This window comes from Budorcas taxicolor, chromosome 1 (genome assembly GCF_023091745.1).
Source record: "Budorcas taxicolor isolate Tak-1 chromosome 1, Takin1.1, whole genome shotgun sequence".
Taxonomy (NCBI): domain Eukaryota; kingdom Metazoa; phylum Chordata; class Mammalia; order Artiodactyla; family Bovidae; genus Budorcas; species Budorcas taxicolor.
The window spans coordinates 216,852,033-216,871,031 of NC_068910.1; the positions used below are offsets into that span (position 1 = coordinate 216,852,033).

The 18,999-nt window shown below is 42.2% G+C and overlaps 1 protein-coding gene across 2 annotated transcripts in view; it reads right to left on the reverse strand.

Moving 5' to 3' along the window:
• Window positions 1-18,999, reverse strand: part of ANKRD28 (ankyrin repeat domain 28) — a 208,775-nt gene that overhangs the window by 51,160 nt on the left and 138,616 nt on the right. For both annotated transcript variants that reach the window (XM_052638319.1, XM_052638318.1), the window contains exons 4-6: window positions 10,749-10,819; window positions 4,785-4,985; window positions 3,067-3,154 (exon numbers count right to left, since the gene is read on the reverse strand). In XM_052638319.1, coding sequence (XP_052494279.1) covers window positions 3,067-3,154; window positions 4,785-4,985; window positions 10,749-10,819 — 360 coding nt within the window. The remainder of the gene's footprint in view (window positions 1-3,066; window positions 3,155-4,784; window positions 4,986-10,748; window positions 10,820-18,999) is intronic.

The window sequence follows — 18,999 nt, forward strand, 5'->3', positions numbered from 1 at the left end:
GAAAGAAAAGGTACAGGAAAAAAAAAAAACCCAAAACCAAATCATTTCATAAATTATGAACTGCTTTTAGAAGAAATAATGTAATGAATTGCTAAGGTAATTAACCTTTATTTAGTATCCTCTATCTTAGAGTCATCACTCAGTGCATTTTGTTAAAAGCACTGTGCAACAGAAAAGATGAGTGAATAAATGGGCTCTTAATGAAGGTTCATAGTAGGAGCAAATACAGGGGAAGGAGGGGAAAATGATCAATTCATTTGGGGTGAGGATGAAGCTGAGAATTCAGAGTATTTAGTCATAGCTCAAGGGTAAGAGGTAGAGCCTAAAGAGAAAAGTAGTCTCAGCCAGGAGACAGCAGGCAAAGGAGGAAGCCTGGGAGAAATAAATTACCAGAACACATGTGATTCCAACGTTTCCTGGGCTAATACTGACAGTCTCTAGAGGTGACAGTGATCTGGACTTCAGGCCTATCTAATAGACCAGGTAATAAATAGCTCCCTACTTTTATATTTAGCTCCTTTTAATTCTGAACACCTAAAACAACTGAACAGCTTTTGAAATTGGGTATAAATACTCTTCTTTCTCCAAGCTTAAAGAAAGGAAGAGACAAAGAAAAAATATTAACCTCTGAATGTTTACACTCAAAAATTAAATGGACTGTGAGGCACAAAAAATACAAAATATTTTCTACAATCCACAATCAGCCTAAAAAATGACATTTAGCAGATCAAGAAAAACAAAGCCATCCAAGGACCCTGAGATACACACACACCCAATTAGAGGCAGCCCACAAAATTCTGTGGCCTTTAATTTTATGAAAACTGCTGTTTAGCCAAGCCTAACTCTTTGAAGATAAAAAGCCTAATGCTCTCTGCTTAATGTGTGAAACTTTTACTCAAGACTCATTGTTCCTAAACTGTCTTCAAGAACAAGCTACTCTAGAGTATTCAGGAAAATCCCCAAGACTTTAATACAGAAAATCTACAGGCTGTGAGTAGACGGCAGGAGGACATTGCAGGAGACTTGCCTCTAGATGTTTTACCTTCAATCAACAGAAGAGAACTGCCCATAACATAACTAGAGGCCAAACCTCAGGAGTGAGAGAAACACCAACAGCCCCAGAGTCACTTCCATGAGAGGTAAAGGATCTTCCTGGACATGGCGTTATTGACAAATTGCTTTGAGTTCATTTGGTTTCTTACATTTTTCTATTTTACAATTTTATACAGTAATTTTAAGTCAATAATCTTCCATCAGTCTTCTAGTTTTAAGAGAGAGCTAGGAAAAAACAAACGTGAATGCAGGAAGTAATGGGAATAGCCCATGGCTGTGTGCAGAGGGGCTAGGCTGCCTTTGTGGTCAGCACGAGAGGTACTCCAGTATGAGAGGGAAGAGAGCCGCATGACACAACAGCACCATCAGTCCGTGTGACTTTTTCTAAGCAAGAAGAGACAGCACAGCAGAAGCAGAATGGACTTCTAGGAGGAAGAGAAAAAGTCCTGAGCTCCATGGCTGCAGACAGAGGAGCTCCTCTCCACTTTAAGATGCCTCCATCCACGGCTCCTTCCTGAGGCACAGCCGAGCCCTGCAGGACGTGCAAAGTGAGGGGCAGGCTGAGATTCACTTCAGCCTGCGTGGTTTCAGCACCCACAATCCAGCATCTTTTCTGTTCTTTCGTAAGTATCCTGAGGGAGGCTGACGCTTCTCCCTCGCTGTCCAAGTCACCTCGAGAACCCGTGAATGCTTTGGTAGTGCTCTGCTCATGGACTGACACAGGTCTTAAGCGGTCTGCCCCAGTACCATTTCCCCATGGACTGTTTCAGACAGCAGATTCTGGAGATCCTAAGACTTTTCAAGAATTCCAGCTCCTTTCTGGCTGTGTGGCGCAGTTTGTGGGATCTTAGTTACCCGACCTGGGACTGAACATATGCTCTTGGCAGTGAAAACGCAGTCCTAACCACTGGACCACCAGGGAATTTCCTCAAGAATGTTAGAAGCAGAAAAGTTGATATCTACACCTGTTTCTTTCTGTGAAATTACTGTGGTAGAAACTAAACATGATATGCCTATTTAGTCCAGTGCTTGGCCCAATGGGTTTTCAAAAAAAATTATTTGTTTATTTTTGGCTGCACTAGGTCTTCACTGCTTGCTCAGGCATTTTTCTAGCTGCGGTGAGCAGGGACGACTCTCCAGCTGCGGTGCATGGGCTTCCCATTGTGGAAGCTTCTCTCACTGCTGCGCATGGGCTGCAGGAGTTACAGCGCGTGGGCTCGGGAGCTGTGCTGCATGAGCTCGGGAGCTGTGCTGCATGGCCTTAGTTGCCCTGCAGCACGTGGGATCTTCCTGGACTGGGGCTGGAAGCTATGTCCCCTGCACTGGCAGGCAGGCAGGTTCTTATCCACTGCACCACCAGGGAAGTCCGGTAACAGGCTTTCTAATACATCTTCACAACTTCTACCTTAATATCCCCATACAAAGAAAGATGTGTTCAGGATGGGTTTAAGAATGAGCTTTTAGTAAACACCAATCTAAACTGTATCCCGGGCTTCTGTCTAGGAAGTCTCTCCCTTTAAAGGTACACAGAATTAATTTTAAACAGCTTCCAAGAGAAATGGGGAGAAGGCACTGGCGACCCACTCCAGTACTCTTGCCTGGAGAATCCCAGGGACGGGGGAGCCTGGTGGGCTGTCGTCCATGGGGTCGCTTAAGAGTCAGCACGACTGAGCGACTTCACTTTCACGCATTGCAGAAGGAAATGGCAACCCACTCCAGTGTTCTTGCCTAGAGAATCCCAGGGCCGGGGGAGCCTGGTGGGCTGCCGTCTATGGGGCTGCACGGAGTCGGACACGACTGACGTGACTCAGCAGCAGCAGCAGCAGCATGAGAAGTGGACCCAAGGTACTCCTGTCCTTCCTAGCCTCCCCCATGGCAAAGCTGGTTTCCTCTGGGTAGCAAACTGAAATATAACTTCTCACTACACTAAAAGACGTGCTATACAAATGCAACAATGACAACGTCCAACTTTTCCTTAATACTTAACGTAAAAAAATTTTGAAAAATACGTACCCATATATGCTGCCCAGTGGATAGCACGTCTATCTTTCTTGTCAAAAGCGTTAATATTGGCACCTCTAGACAAGAGTAATTTGACCATCTAGAATAAAAATAAACATAGTTTCATCAAAATTGAGAACTGTTCATGAATATCCATCATCAAGACTCATCTCAGATCTCTCTGGCACTGAATTTCTGCACTTGCAGAAACACTGGATTATATACTGAATGCTTTAACATAACTTGATAAACAACAGGACAAAATACAACAAAAGGTTTTCTTGCAGTTGTTATTGAAGTCAGGCATCAGTATCTTTTAAAGATGCCACTTTGTGTCCTGGTTTTTTATGAACAGCTGAGCACAAATCTGGGAGGTATAAAGGGAGAGTATTTAACAACATGTTTTATTCCTTTTTTTATAGGTCAAAGTATTATTAAAATTCAAAGTGCTTTCTGATTCCAGAAATGTCTTAAATTTAATTCAAACACAAATGAAGTGTCCATAATATGATTAGACCTGAAGGCCACTGCAGTCTACTTAGCTCAAAATGTACCAAGAGTGGTTATTTTCATTATGTCTAAACATATTTACAGTAGTTTCCCTGTTGGGAAGGGCACTACAGATGTCAAAAAGGGACTCATCTAGTGACTGGAACTGCAGTGGAGGCAAGAACTCTTTATGTTGCAAAAACCGGGAAGAAGCTGCAGCAGCGAGTGTTCAGCCAGCGAATCCGGGGAATGTCACTTTACTTCTTTTTTAAATCAAAATATAGCCGATTTACAATGCTTCAGGTAGACAGCAAAGTGATTCAGTTAAATATACATATATATATATATTTCAAATTCTTCTCCATTATAGGTTATCATGAGATATTAAATGTAGCTCCCTCTGCTGTACAGCAGGACCATTTATATTTACCCCTTTCTGTGTCTGCAAAAAGAATGAAGGGCTGGACAAGCTGGCCTCAAAGGCCCTTCTAACCGAGTCTCATGTTTTCCTACATCTTCCGTGCACGTACATAAGCCCCACTCTTTGCCACAACACACCCAACATTACCCAATGCTTGCTGTATAAGATAACTACTATTTTTTTAAACTGTTTTCTTTTGATGGCCTGTCATCAATGAAATCTTGACTAAATGTTCAAAATAAACTGTAAGAAAAATGTTTTCTATACCTTTCTCTGCTACCATCTTTCTGGGACAACAATGAAACTGCTCTGACTTCCTAGATATTTTTTCGTTCAATGACAGAATAAACTTTTCAGATTGTTTTCCAGTTAGTAGTGCCAGTACTCTTGCCTGGTAAATCCCATGGACTGAGGAGCCTGGTGGGCTGCAGTCCATGGGGTCGCTAAGAGTAGGGCACGACTGAGCGACTTCACTTTCACTTTTCACTTTCATGCACTGGAGAGGGAAATGGCAACCCACTCCAGTGTTCTTGCCTGGAGAATCCCAGGGACAGAGGAGCCTAGTGGGCTGCCGTCTATGGGGTCGCACAGAGTCGGACACGACTGGAGTGACACCGCAGCAGCAGCAGCAGCAGCAGTGTTGGTTGGGGCTGTATCTGATAAACTTCTAAATGTGAGAAAGTTAGATCATGAATTATGATGAAAAGAAGTCTGAGGGTTTGAAGAAGGCAAACATAAACAAAAAGGAGCAGGACAGGCGAGTTCATTACTAATGGGGGTGGGGGGTGCAGAGAGTCACTGGGGGAGGGGCACCGCCTACCTCCGCATGGCCACTGAGAGCCGCATGGTGCAGTGCAGTCCTCCCAGCCCGATCGGACACGTTCACATTGCTCAGAAGAGGCACTAAGGCCTCCGCGCACTTGACGGCTTTGTTAGCGGCCGCTGTGTGCAAAGGGGTTTGCCAGTTTTTGTCTCGAGCGTTAACATCTGCAGAATGCTTCAAGAGCACCTGAACTGCTTCCTGAAACACATGAAGATATAAATTACATAAGACAAATGACTTAAGAGCTTTAGAAATTGACATGCAAGATGGAAAACCAATTTCTTGAGGAAATAAAAAGTTTGGTAGACCCTGCTATAAACAAGCCAGAAAACAAAATACCTTGAACTAAAAGCAGTACTCAGAGCCCTGCAAGATACAGCAACATAAAATATTCCCTTTGTTCATCCTCCAACTGAGGCATAGCCATCAATCTCCATCAAAATGTACACGAAGAAATACTGACAAACATTCTTCAAAAGCATTCATCACTACTCTTGCTTTTCTAGATGGTGAGATACAATTAATTTATAATTTCAAAGCTTTTAAAATTAGATTTATCACTTTGCCATTAAATACAAAAAAATTTAAAACATACTATTTCCTAAGGTTTTACACATGTTGTATTTACAAAATGAAAAAATCACTAGGATCTAGTTCATTAGGGAGTGAGAGAGAGAGCGAGGGGGGAGGGAAGAAAGGAAGTTTTTGCTGTGATTCTACCTTGTGGGAGAGTTGGTGTTAACAAGGCAAGCTAACAGTTTACTATTCAAAGTGATTGGTCTCCCAGAACACAAGGAAAATGTCACAACACATCCATAAACTGGACTTCTGGCAAAATCAAAAGGAATCCAGTAAGCCATCAATATTAAGTAGTATAATCAGAACTAAACATAGGAAAAATCTCCTTGCAGGGACAATCCTATTCTTGGCAGATGAGTAACAAACTATACACGAACCTGTCATTTACAAGGTATAACTATTCAAGTCTAGTAAAACTGAGCCCCTGGTCTTCTTATCAGTAAAGGGGGAAACTAGCACCTGCCCACCACTCCTTTCAAGACTGTTATCAAGCAAAAAAAGCTAATGTACACAGTGTTCAAAAAATTAAAATAACTTTAACTATGCAACATAGCAAGAAACACCAAACAAAATACTATTATTCATGATTCACTTATAGCCTTTGAAATAAAAAGTAATCGGGACTGTATGAAATCTGGGAAACGGCAAAAGGCTGGAGAGATGCCCATCAACCTATCAATCTTCTAAGTAGTTAATCAAGGACATACAGAGGCTTGCCCTGTGACCTCACAACTCTATTCCAACTATTTTGGCCAAGAGAAAATTTAAAAGATGCATCTGAAAATGTCATAGCAATCTTTTATTTACTCATAAGAGTCAAAAAAGAGATGCAAATGTCCACCTATAGGAAAACAGATACAACTGTTGCATATACATACAGGGAAACACTACTTTGCAATACAAAGGAATGAACCACCAATGTACACAGCACAAAGGACAAACTGCAAAAGAAGTCAAGATGTAAGAGCACACACTGTATGATTCCATTCTTACAAAATTTTAGAACAGGCAAAATCACTCCGTGGTGAGAGAAATCAGAACAGCGCTTGCCTCTGGGGACAGGCGGGACTGACTGAAAAGGGACATGAAGGCACCGGCTGGAGTGACGGGATCGTGTGAATCCAGACTCGGAAAAAGGCTGCATAGCTGTACACACCTGCCAAAACTCAAGACTACACACTTAGAGTCTGTGCACTTTACCGTAGATTACATTTCAATTTAAAAAAGGGAACACAGGGAAAATACACATGCAGAGCAATATATGCTCAGAATCATGGAGAACGGGGTACAAGCACTGTCCGGATCTCTGCAACACGCTCACGGGAGAGAATCAGAAGCAACATAAGGAATTTATGATTAGGTAAATGGGGCAGATAGAGCACGCTGCAGGTGACAGGTATGCCTGCCTTAATCGTGTCCAGCTAGGGTGTGCATGCCCACCTGTAAGCTTCTGAATAGTGTGTGAAGGATTTATGTTCCATCAGTGCAGAGAGAGAAACCAAAGCTATACTTTTGTTTCACAGAAAAGCAAGAATACATCCAGTTTATGGTTGACGGTGGGTAAGATGGCATCCACCACAATGGCTAAGACTCTAGAATCAGGACGGATTAGCCTGAATCCTGAGTCTACTGCTAGGGACTTAACTGTGTACCCCGACGCTCACACGGTGAAGTCCTGCCTCCCCCCACCACAGCGTATTTAGGAGGGGAAGGGAGATGAGGCGATTAGGGAGGGCCTAATCTGACAGACTGGTGGCCTTCTGAGGCCAGGAAGAGAACCTCCCCTGCCCCTGCCTCACCAGCGTGGGGGCACAGTGAGAAGGCAGGCGTCACAGCCTGGAGGAGAGGCCATGTCGAAGCTGACCCTGGGAGCCTTCCTCTGGGACGTCTAGCCTCCAGACTGTGAGAAAACGCAGTTCTGTTGTTTAAGCCACCCAGTTTGTAGTATTCTGTTGTGGCAGGTGAGCTAATATTGACATATCTACACTACAACTCAGAATAATATAGGCCAGTGTCATATCACAACAGCAGTGACCTTCGAAAATTTGGAGTAAACTGGCTTCCCTGGTAGCTCAGAGAGATGGTAAAGAATCTGCCTGCAGTGCAGGAGACCTGAGGGTTCAATCTCTGGGTTAGGAAGATCCCCTGGAGAAGGGAAGGGCAACCCACTCCAGTACTCTTGCCTGGACAGTTCCATGGACAGAGGAGCCTGGCGGGCTACATCGTCCATGGGGTCGCAAAGAGTGGGACACCAACGAGTAACGCTTTCAAAGAACCAAGGACAGCAGACATCAAAAACAAAAATGAAAAAAGGGTACATTTCTGGAAACTGCAAACCAATGAGCCTGATGTCAAACCCTTGTAAAATTCTAGATTTTATTATCAACACATTCCAAGCATTCAGGAAAAAACCTGTAGGGATAACTATGTAGGATATACATGGTTTTACAACTGACAAAATTACCAGAATAACCTTGATCTTAAAGTGAAGTGAAGTCACTCAGTCGTGTCTGACTCTTTGTGACCCTGGGGACTGTAGCCCGCCAGGCTCCTCTGTCCATGGGATTCTCCAGGCAAGAATACTGGAGTGGGCTGCCATTTCCTTCTCCAGGGGATCTTTCCAACCCAGGGATCGAACCTGGGTCTCCGGCATTGCAGGCAGATGCTTTATCCTCTGAGCCACCAGGGCTCTTAATTTCCCCATTATTAGAAGGTACATAATATGCATTTCCCTCATAGCTTAGTTGGTAAAGAATCCGCCTGCAATGCAGGAGACCTGGGTTCGATTCCTGAGTTGGGAAGATCCTCTGGAGAAGCAAATGGCAACCCACTCCAGTATTCTTGCCTGGAGAATCCCATGGACAGAGGAGCCTGGCGGGCTACAGTCCATGGGGTCGCAAGAATCAGACACGACTTAGCAACTAAACTACCACCAGAGGTACATATGTGTACATATGTGTAAGAAATGCTGCAGGTGGCCTTGACTTCAAACACACAAGTTATACCTTAGGACACTGATTTACATATGATTATGAAATATGGGGATGGGGGGATAAACAAAAGTTTAAATAATACCTGAAGAGTATTTATACATAGCTTGGGGTCAGGCACAGCGAAAAGAAGGGCTAACCCATTTGCAAATAAATGCAATGTTCGGGTGAACCACTAATACTTCACATGGTGATCTATTTTAAACTCAGTTATCTTGACAGAACTAAAATGATAATTCTTGGGGTTATGTTAAAAGACAATAAATGCATATCCTTCAGAGGACCCAGTGTGATGTGGCTTTTTAAAAATAAATAAATAAATACACCCCCCCCAACATTCAGAAATCGATCTATTCAGAATACAGAATGCATTTACAGAGAGCTGAACTGTGTGCGGCACTTGAAGAATGACAGTCACAAACCAGTGCTGGAGGAAAGATGAGGCAGCCAGGCAATGTGAGCAGGTGGGTCACGGACGGAGAGCTGGAATGGGGGGTGCTTCACTGGAAGCAGTCTTTCTCAACCCAAGCTCAGGGAGGAAACTAACCCTTAAGACATCCACTGTCCATAAAGAGTTAACTTCTGTAGAAGACTAAACTTAGGTTTAGGTTGAAAAGCTTAAACTTATTAGGATTAGCTTTCTAACCCACAGCTTGCCCTTAAGTTCAAGCTACATACATAATTTTTAAAAATCAGCAGTTAGGTCTCTGGGTGGAACCTGCAATCTGCCTCTAACGTTACATTTTAAGAATTTTTGGCCTGTTATCTCTACAAATATACAAAGTGTTCTTCCTGATAATTTAATCTGGTAAAACTCCACTAAATTTAAATCACATTCCCAAGAGTCATGCCAACAAAATAGGCAAATATGATAAACTTACCAAAAAGTTACAATGATGGTAATGCTTATCTTCCTTAACTGCCTTTATCTGAAGAAACTTCTTTACAAGAGGGCTAGCCACAATCTCAAAGTGGCAACCCACTCCAGTGTTCTTGCCTGGAGAATCCCAGGGATGGGGGAGCCTGGTGGGCTGCTGTCTATGGGGTCGCACAGAGTCGGACACGACTGAAGCGACTTAGCAGCAGCAGCAGCAGCCACAATCTCAATAATATGACCATGAATTTCAGAGTTCAAAGTATTTTGGTTAATATGTCTTAAGTTTCCAGAATTTCCAGATTTGCCTAAGATCACCCAGCTAGAACGTGGCAGGTGATACCTGAAGCCAGTTTCCCCTAGTCCAGGCCTCACAGTTCATCAGTTGTAGCCACCAAGACCCTTGTTCCCTCCCTCTTTCTCCCAACCTGAAGGCTTATGGCCAACAGACTGCCTCTGTCACACCCCAGCATTCACAGTCCTTTCCAGGCACGTTGTCCTCCACTCCTCTTCACCTGCCCAGCTCTTGCTTTGTGTTCAAGATGTAGTTTGCGATTAGTACAGAGAATGGGCAGACTTAAGAAGGACCTGGTCCCGCGATGGGGAGAAGGAGCAGGAATGACCCTCTCCATCTCTCACAGTCTCAGTAACTGAAGAAAATACTACTTCACACCATCACACCCTTTTATACTTTAAATTATTTTAAAAAATGTTTTCAGCAAGAATCAAATACAAATGGGTAAAAGGTGTGCTCTGGGCACAATGCATTTGTAACACATGCACAATCCATTTCAGAAAGGTAGTAAAATGACGGAAAAAAAGAGGGTCCAGATATTCGTTATCACCTTTGCTACCCAACAGCTGACTGGTTTCTAGCAAATTGTTAACTACACAGTTTCTTCAAAATATTTTTATTCTTCAAGGATTTTATGAGGGTTAGAAGATAATGACAAATATAAAAATGAATTCTCACAAAATGTCAGTGATCTTGAAGATCAAACAAAGCACAGGATTATAAATAAGAAGGAATTGTTGTTCTTCATAAGACACTTTACACATTTTAAGATTATATTTAGAACTGGCAACACAGGAGAACTAGTAATGTTTCCAAAATGAATTTTGCAGTTTTCCTAAACAATATTTCATTTAATCATTACATTATTTCCTGGTTACAACAGCAGCACCTCTGAAATAAGTCTATCAGGCTACTGTGAACCAGTCAGCAGAGACAAGACTTGATGAGGGATTTCTAAGATAGAAAGATAACTGCTGTCCTGTAGGAAGTACAACAGGGGAGTTTTCTATTCTCTGCCACTTCAGACTCTCCAAGAGGTCTTAGTCACAAAAGGAACATGGAACAATTAACTTGGTTTGTACAAACTTCAAAGTAAAGTGACCAGTCTAGGTAGTTTCAGTTGCTTGTTCCTTTTTTGAAAAGACAGGATCTGCACATGGGCTCACAGGCAGGCTTGCGTAATGATTTCACATACAATGTATTTACCAAGAGAAATCTCATACCTCACTACAAGATGCAACTGCTCTGTGTAAAGGTGTCAACCATTTGCTGTCTTTGGCATTAACTCTAGCTCCTGCAACAAGAAGAAAAAAATTAAGTGAAATATTTTGCATAAAATAATTTAAAATAAATAACTAGTTATATACAGTCCAAATTGGATAAACAACAATTAAAAATGTAGTACTTCATTTTTTACTTTTTGCTAATAAATTATCCTTAAATTATAAAACAAAACTATTCTTTTTAATTGATATCCAGTAAGGTATTATCTCTTTTTATTAAAAATCAAAGAAATATCATTTTATATGTAGGCTAGAAAAGCCACCTTTATACAGAGCATATCCAAAGTGAAAATCAGACCCCACTGCAGAGTATGTACTAAAAACCTGATAAATAAATAAATAAGAATATTCAGACATAAAGTATAGATCACGACAAAGTCTTCTTTACTAATATAAATATACATTTATAAATATATAATTATATAAACATAATTTATACAATTATATAAATATAAAATATTTACAAACATATATTAATTTATATAATTTTATAAATATATAAAGTATAAACATAAAATATTCATTATGTTCTTTACTAACAGAAATATAAAACATAAGACCATTCATTACAAAGTCTTCATTTCTTTACTAATGAATGTATCATGTTATAATGCAATACAGTAATATCAAAATAGTTCTCCAGTGATTATTTAAAATGCTCTAATACTATAGTCATTTTATAAATGGATACAATGGCTTTAAACTTGGGGAAAAAAATTAAGAAATAAATCAACTAACCCACATGTCTTTCCAGGTTATACCTGAAGTTCTGAAGAAGTAATCATTAAAACAAATCAACTATGTATTTTTTGCTTAAAAATTAAGTCAACAGACACAAATTTTCTTTAAAAGCATGGAAATACCATTTAGTAAGACAGTAAGTGTATTATATAATGTGGGGGGTGGGTAGGATTTATCACCTACGTAAAATCTGCTGACTTGGTGCTTAAATCCCTACACATCAGAAGTGGCGCCCCGCGGGATCACTCCAAGCAGAAACAGCCTTGGCTCTCAGGAGTGCAGAGGATCTAGTGACAGGCCCAGCACGACGAGCAAGCCTCGATTTACGTCTAGAATCATAACCAGCTCAGGAGAAGAGGCTTTAGGGACCTAGTCCAGCCCCCAAACTTTCCAGATGGTGAAACGCTGGTACAAGGAAGCGGCTCAACGCCATCAACTGCGGCAGAACCAAGGATAGAACTCAGACATCCTAAGGTCCTAATGTTTACATTCTATGTTTTGAGTGTGAGATTCTAGGTAACAATCAAGTGCAGTGACTCCAAGTTACAGCCTGAATAACCTCTAGCTATAGGTCCCTAACTAACTGAGTGCGAGCTTCTAGGTAATAATCAAGTGCAGTGACTCCAAATTACAGCCCCAACAAGTTCTGTGATCCCTCTGGACCTACATTCTCATCTATAAGACAGATCTCCTAATACTCTGTTACAGAGGTTAACGAGGGGAGTTCCCTGGCGGCCCAGTGGTTAGCACTCTGTGCTTCCACTACAGAGGGCATGGTTCCATGTCTGGTTGGGGAACTAAGATTTCACATGCCATGCAGTGCAGCAAAACCATAAATAAACTGACACATAACCACTGTATATAGAACACACAGGGCACAAACCCAGTAGAGGCAGATTTTACAAGCCTGAACGCAAAAGGAAATGAATGAAAGGCAGGTGTGGGAAGCCATCCACAAATGCAGCAGCTGAAGCTGAACTCTGTGTGGGCAGGGCCAACCAGCAGAACACTCGAAAGAATCCTGAACCAGCAGGAGAGCTTTCAAGACTGCTTAAGGCTGTGGGAGAAAGAAGGGGAGTCAGCAAAATAAAACAGCCAGAGACAGTGTGTACATCCATGTAATAAACATCCGAACAACTACCAGCCAAGTTCTCTGGAGGCCAAAATGGTGAAAACAGACCTTTCTGACCACAATAGAGCCGGTATTTGTTCTGGGTAAGAACACAAGCCCCTGAAGGTGGAGCCCTAGACCGTGAGGGGTGCCTTCCTTCTCCCTATTCACCCCTTGGTTCTCTATAATCCCCGCACCTCTTTCTATGATTTTGTATTTATGTGCACAGGAGAAGGGCAGGTCCTGGCATTTTATGCCTGAAGGGTAGTGACATAGACACTCAGAAGACACAAATACCCTGGAAAGATAGAGGCAGAGAATTTCTAGAGGCCAGAAGATGTTTTTGAGTCTTCACAAATGGGAAGGGTCATTAGTCTGACCCTAGGTATTAACTGACAAGGAAACAGAGAGTAGCTGTCACAAACAATGAGGATGACGTCTGTGTGCTGATAAAGATCCGAGAAACGAAAAGTGGAAACAGCAATAAGAACTGTAATAAATAATGTTCTTTGCTTTTACATAGAAAAAGGAAGATTTAAACATCTATATTTACATAAGGAAACCCTGGAGGAAAGCTAAGCCATCAAAAATGGTGGCTGCCCGTCTGTCTGTATTGGCAGTGGGGACGCTGGGACCTGGATGATGTGAGGGGAACTAGGGTGCAAAAGCAGCTGCGCGGAGCTGTGCGGCTTTAAAGGTGTGTCCACTTTAATTTGGAAATGAAACAGAAATACTATATATTTAGAAAGTGAAATTTACTGATGAGGAAATAAAAAACACTCCAAGATTTGGCTTTAAGTACAAAGAAAAAAGTTGCAAAGTAGGAAGAAGGTAAAAATAGTCTTTCTTTTGGAAATGGGTTATCAGATAGATGAGTGAATGAAGAAAATCTAGTTTTTATGGTGCACTTGGCAGCCCAAAGTAAAAAGTCCTGCTGGCTTCATTCTTCCATTTTAAGTTACAATAATTAATTAAATCATCTTTCTCTTTTAATAACAAAATCAAAGTTAATTTTATCAAAAACATGAGCGGTTGTAACAAATAATTCACTAGTGGCTTAATGAGGATACATCATGCTGCCATTAGCAACTAGTAGACAACCTGATAAAAAATTCGGCTTGCTCTCATTGAAGATTCTAAAGATACTTCAGGAAGATCAACACAATGGAATTTTAGACATCTGATCATATCCTTTCTCAGAAGACACTTATATTCCATTAAATCATATTTCTTTTAATAACACTAATTAGATATTTTAATCCCTTGGAAATTAAAGGTCATGTGAGAAATGGTTGGGCTACCTCTAAGGGCATAATACAACAAATCCCCCTGCCCACATGGGTTAATTAGCACGTGCTTTATCTATTAACAGACAAACAGGGCAATGTGCATTATAAGAGCAGCAGTTGGGTGCACAATGAAAAATGGCTTAAGAGTAATAAACATGGCAGGGCAAATCAGACGTCCAGGCTACCAGAACTCATCTCCTGTGAGCTCTCCAAAGGTAACCAGACGTCCGATCCACACAGAGAGCGCCCAAATTAGTTACATATTCATATAACAAATTGCAAAGTAATTCCAGTAATGGAAAAGACATTTCCAAAGTAAAGCAACTAATCCAACAGCTGAAGACTAGCCACAAAGAAGATGAAGACAGGCAAAAGAGAAGGAGAGAGGAGGGAGAGGGAGCAGGAGAAGGAAGGGAGGAGGGGTGAAGGGGGGAGGGAGGAGGGGGAGGGGGGAAGTAGAGGGAGGAGGGGGAGCGGGGAGGGGGGAGGGAGGGAAAGAGAAGGAAATCCTATCCACTTATAACACAGAACGGTCTTCCTACAGAGAAATGAAACCAAAGGTAACAGCTCTGAGGGCTCCGTCACAGGCTCTCTACCTGGCAGAGTACATAGTATCTGTGATGTAAAAGGAAGACCGTAAGTCACTAAGAAAAGATTCTTTACTATTTCCCAATCACTAAAATAGAACAGAACAGAACATAGCAGCACCGTCTCAACTGCTGAAATCAGGCTACTGGGAGGCCGTGCGGTAGGAGAGGCACGGCTTAGAGCAAGACCAGACAGCAATCTGAGGAGGCATCACCAACGACCGCTGCAAACCAACACCCACAGAAAGCCTCCTGAGCACCAGGAGCATACCTCCCTAAACCCTGGCTATGCTCAACTGCGCAAATCACACACGGTCTTTACTAGAATCCCCCCTTTCCTAGTAGATCGGCTGAGCTTTCCCTTAAGAAAAATAAGTGGCCAGAACCTACGCCACATAAAATATCTGAATCTGGATTTACCTTTTTAGAGTAGAGATGTGATTAGACTTGGTAGCACAGTTATATTAGACGGAAAAACCCACATAATCTTCCTTTCACCAATCTTTCCTTTTACTACTTCATACACATAGAATACACTCAGAAACAACAGCTTTTAAAAGATACTTAAGGTAAGAGTCCTTTCAGAATTACATAAAAGTCTACTTCATTTGGAGATAAAACAAATTAATTTTTAAAAATAAAAAATCTGGTTCACCTACATCAGTCTATCATGGGCTCTTGCCAGCAGTGCAGCCGGAGAGGTCTGCACAGGTGAGGAGACAGGCGGGTTGTGGACGGAGGGGCCCAGGAGGAAGACCTGTGATCTAATAATGGCTCTGTAATCAGCAGGCTGTGACCCGCAGCTGCGCCCCGTTACCCCTGGAGCTTCATTTTATGAAACGCAATCTCCTTGTGCATGTGTGTACATGACCACATCATGCACGCACACGTCTCTGTCTCTCTAGGGAGACTAGTCAGTTCAGTTCAGTCGCTCAGTCCTGTCCGACTCTTTGTGACCCCATGGACTGCAGCACGCCAGGCCTCCCTGTCCATCACCAACTCCCGGAGTCCACCCAAACCCATGTCCATCGAGTCAGTGATGCCATCCAACCATCTCATCCTCTGTCATCCCCTTCTCCTCCTGCCCTCAATCTTTCCCAGCATCAGGGTCTTTTCAAATGAGTCAGCTCTTTGCATCAAGTGGCCAAAGTATTGGAGTTTCAGCTTCAACATCAGGCCTACCAATGAACACCCAGGACTGATGTCCCTGAGGATGGACTGGCGAGGCCCCAGGTTAAAACACCATAGGGAGCACCTGTTTCTGCAAAGTGAGTTCTCTGAACTCAGGCATTCAAATCACCAGTGTCCCAACTGACTCTAGGTCTCTCGGGTCTTCTCTGCAAGAAGACTAATTCATCTGCTCTCTCCCTGATCTGTTTGCTCACCAAGATCTGCCAATTCTTTGATTTCTGAACCTGTTACCAGTAAAACAAGTGAAAGTCTTGTCTGACTCCTTGCGATCATATGGACTATGGCCTGCCAGGTTCCTCTGTCCATGGGATTTTCCACGTAAGAATACTGGAATGGGTAAAATAAGGGCTATGGCAGATGATCTTACGATCCATTTCCAGTGATGATATTCTATTTTATTTTGAAATATTCAGAATAAATTATTTCATGCTTATTAAATACCCTACCCTACTTTAATAAGGCAGTATCACTATCATCAATGTCAGGGTTCTTCAAATTCAGCCCACAGGTTGCCAGTCACCTATTTTGTAGTTTTACCACCTTAAAGGAGTCAAGATGAGTAGCTGCCACTGCCTGGATGACCCCTCACATAAAGTTATCAACTTCTGATCTGGGCAAAGAGCTTGATAGTTGACACTATTGAAGTTATTTCTCTTTTCCTGTGTGCTGTAATAATCACAGTCTCACTAATAATTTTCTAAAACTCCTGCTTACAGAGCACAGCTTTCTTCTTTGCTCCTAAGCCACAGAGGAGACAGTCCATATCCAGTGAGCTGGGCCAGCAGCCAAGTATTTTAGCACTCTTCCCAAACTGGAAATAATGCTTTCCTTTGGCTGACTACCAAAGCCAGGGTCAAAGCTTCAGATTCTGTTTTGAGGTTGGGAGTAGAATGAGCAAAAGGCAAGTACACTTTCGCTTTTCCACTTGTGATGCTGGATCATCCCCACCCCACCGCCCCAAGCTGGTGCACTATACCATTTTAAGATGGCGTTATTGACACTAAGGGGCTTCCCTGATAGCTCAGTTGGTAAAGAATTAGCCTACAAAGCAGAAGACCCTGATTCCTGGGTCAGGAAGCCCGCTGGAGAAGGGATAGGCTACCCACTCCAGTATTCTTAGGCTTCTCTTGTGGCTCAGCTGGTAAAGACTCCGCCTGCGATGCAGGAGTCCTGGGTTCAATCCCTGAGTTGGAAAGATCCCCTGGAGAAGGGAATAGCTACCCACTCCAGTATTCTGGCCTGGAGAATTCCATGGACTGTATAGTCCAAGGGGTTGGACATAACTGAATGACTTTCAAGAAAATAAAGTGTCACTGTTTCCATTGTTTCCCCATCTATTTGCCGTGAAGTGATGGGACCAGACGCCATGATCTTCCTTTTTTGAAAGTTGAGTTTTAAGCCAGCTTTTTCACTCTCCTCTTTCACCTTCATCAAGAGGCTGTTTAACTCCTCTGCTTTCTGCCATTAGGGTGGTGTCATCTGCACATCTGAGGTTACTGATATTTCTCCCCGCATTCTTGATTCCAGCTTGAGCTTCATCCAGCGTGGCATTTTGCACAATGTACTCTGCATAGAAGTTAAACAAACAGGGTGAAAATATACAGCACTGATGGACTCCTTTTCCAATTTTGAACCAGTCCTTTGTTCCATATCCAGTTCTAACTATTGCTTCTTTACCTGCATACATGTTTCTCAGGAGGCAGGTAAAGTGGTCTATTATTCCCATCTTTCAAGAATTTTTCACAGTTTGTTGTGATCCACAAAGTCAAAGGCTTTAGCATAGTCAATAAAGCAGAAGTAGATGTTTTTCTGGAATTCGCTTGCTTTTTTGATGATCCAGCAGATGTTGGCAATTTGATCTCTGGTTTCTTCTGCCTCTTCTAAATACAGCTTGAACATATGGGAGTTCTCAGTTCACGTACTGTTGAAATCTAGCTTGGAGGATTTTGAGCATTACTTTGCTAGCATGTGAAATGAGTGCAATTGTGTGGTAGTTTGAAAATTCTTTGGCATTGCCTTTCTTTGAGACTGGAATGAAAAGTGACCTTTTCCAGTCCTGTGGCCACTGCTGAGTTTTCCAAATTAGCTGGCATATTGAGTGCAGCACTTTCACAGCGTCATCTTTCAGGAATTGAAATAGCTCAGCTGGAATTCCATCACCTCCACTAGCTCTGTTCATAGGATGCTTCCTAAGGCCCACTTTCTAGGATGTCTGGCTTTAGCTGAGTGATCACACCATGGTGGCTATCTGAGTCATGAAGATCATTTTTATATGGTTCCTCTGTGTATTCTTGGCACCTCTTCTTAATATCCTCTGCTTCTGTTAGGTCCCTACCATTTCTGTCCTTAATTGTGTCCATCTTTGCATGAGATGTTCCCTTGGTATCTCTAGTTTTCTTGAAGAGATCTCTAGTTTTTCCCATTCTATTGTTTTCCTCGATTTCTTCACATTGTTTTCTTAGGAAGGCTTTCTTATCTCTCTTTGCTATTCTCTGGAACTCTACATTCAGATGGGTGTATCTTTTCTTTTCTCCTTTGCCTTTCACTTCTCTTCTTTTCTCAGCTATTTGGAAGGCCTCTTCAGACAACCATTTGCATTTCTTTTTCTTGGGGATGGTTTCAAAAATACAAGCATTAAATGAATAGCTCCCAAGAAATTATCTATAGTAGGAGATCAGAAAATTAAGTTCTTAAAACAGAAGTTCTTCAACAAGTCACTGCCTACACAAATTCTACTACATGCTAAGTAGATGGGGGTGGTGGGTAGAGTGTAGAGGAGAGGAAGAGTGGTTCAGAATGTAGCAGAGTTAAGAACATAAACCTCACAGTCACACAGCCTGGGTCTGAAAGCTGGCTCTAGCTATTATTAGCAATATTATTTTCAGGCAGTTATTGCATCTCTAAATGCTTTCAGTGCAGTTCAGTTCAGTCACTCAGTCATGTCCAATTCTTTGCGACCCCATGTACTGCAGCACGCCAGGCTTCCCTGTCCATCACCAACTCCTGGAGCTTGGTCACACTCACGTTCATCGAGTTGGTGATGCCATCCAACCATCTCATCCTCTGTCGTCCCCTTCTCCTGCTGCCTTCAATCCTTCCCAGCATCAGGGTCTTTTCAAATGAGTCAGTTCTTTGCATCAGGTGGTCAAAGTATTGGAGTTTCAGCTTCAGTATCAATCCTTCCAATGAACATTCAGGACTGATTTCCTTTAGGATGGACTGGTTTGATCTCCTTGCAGTCCAAGGGACTCTCAAGAGTCTTCTCCAACACT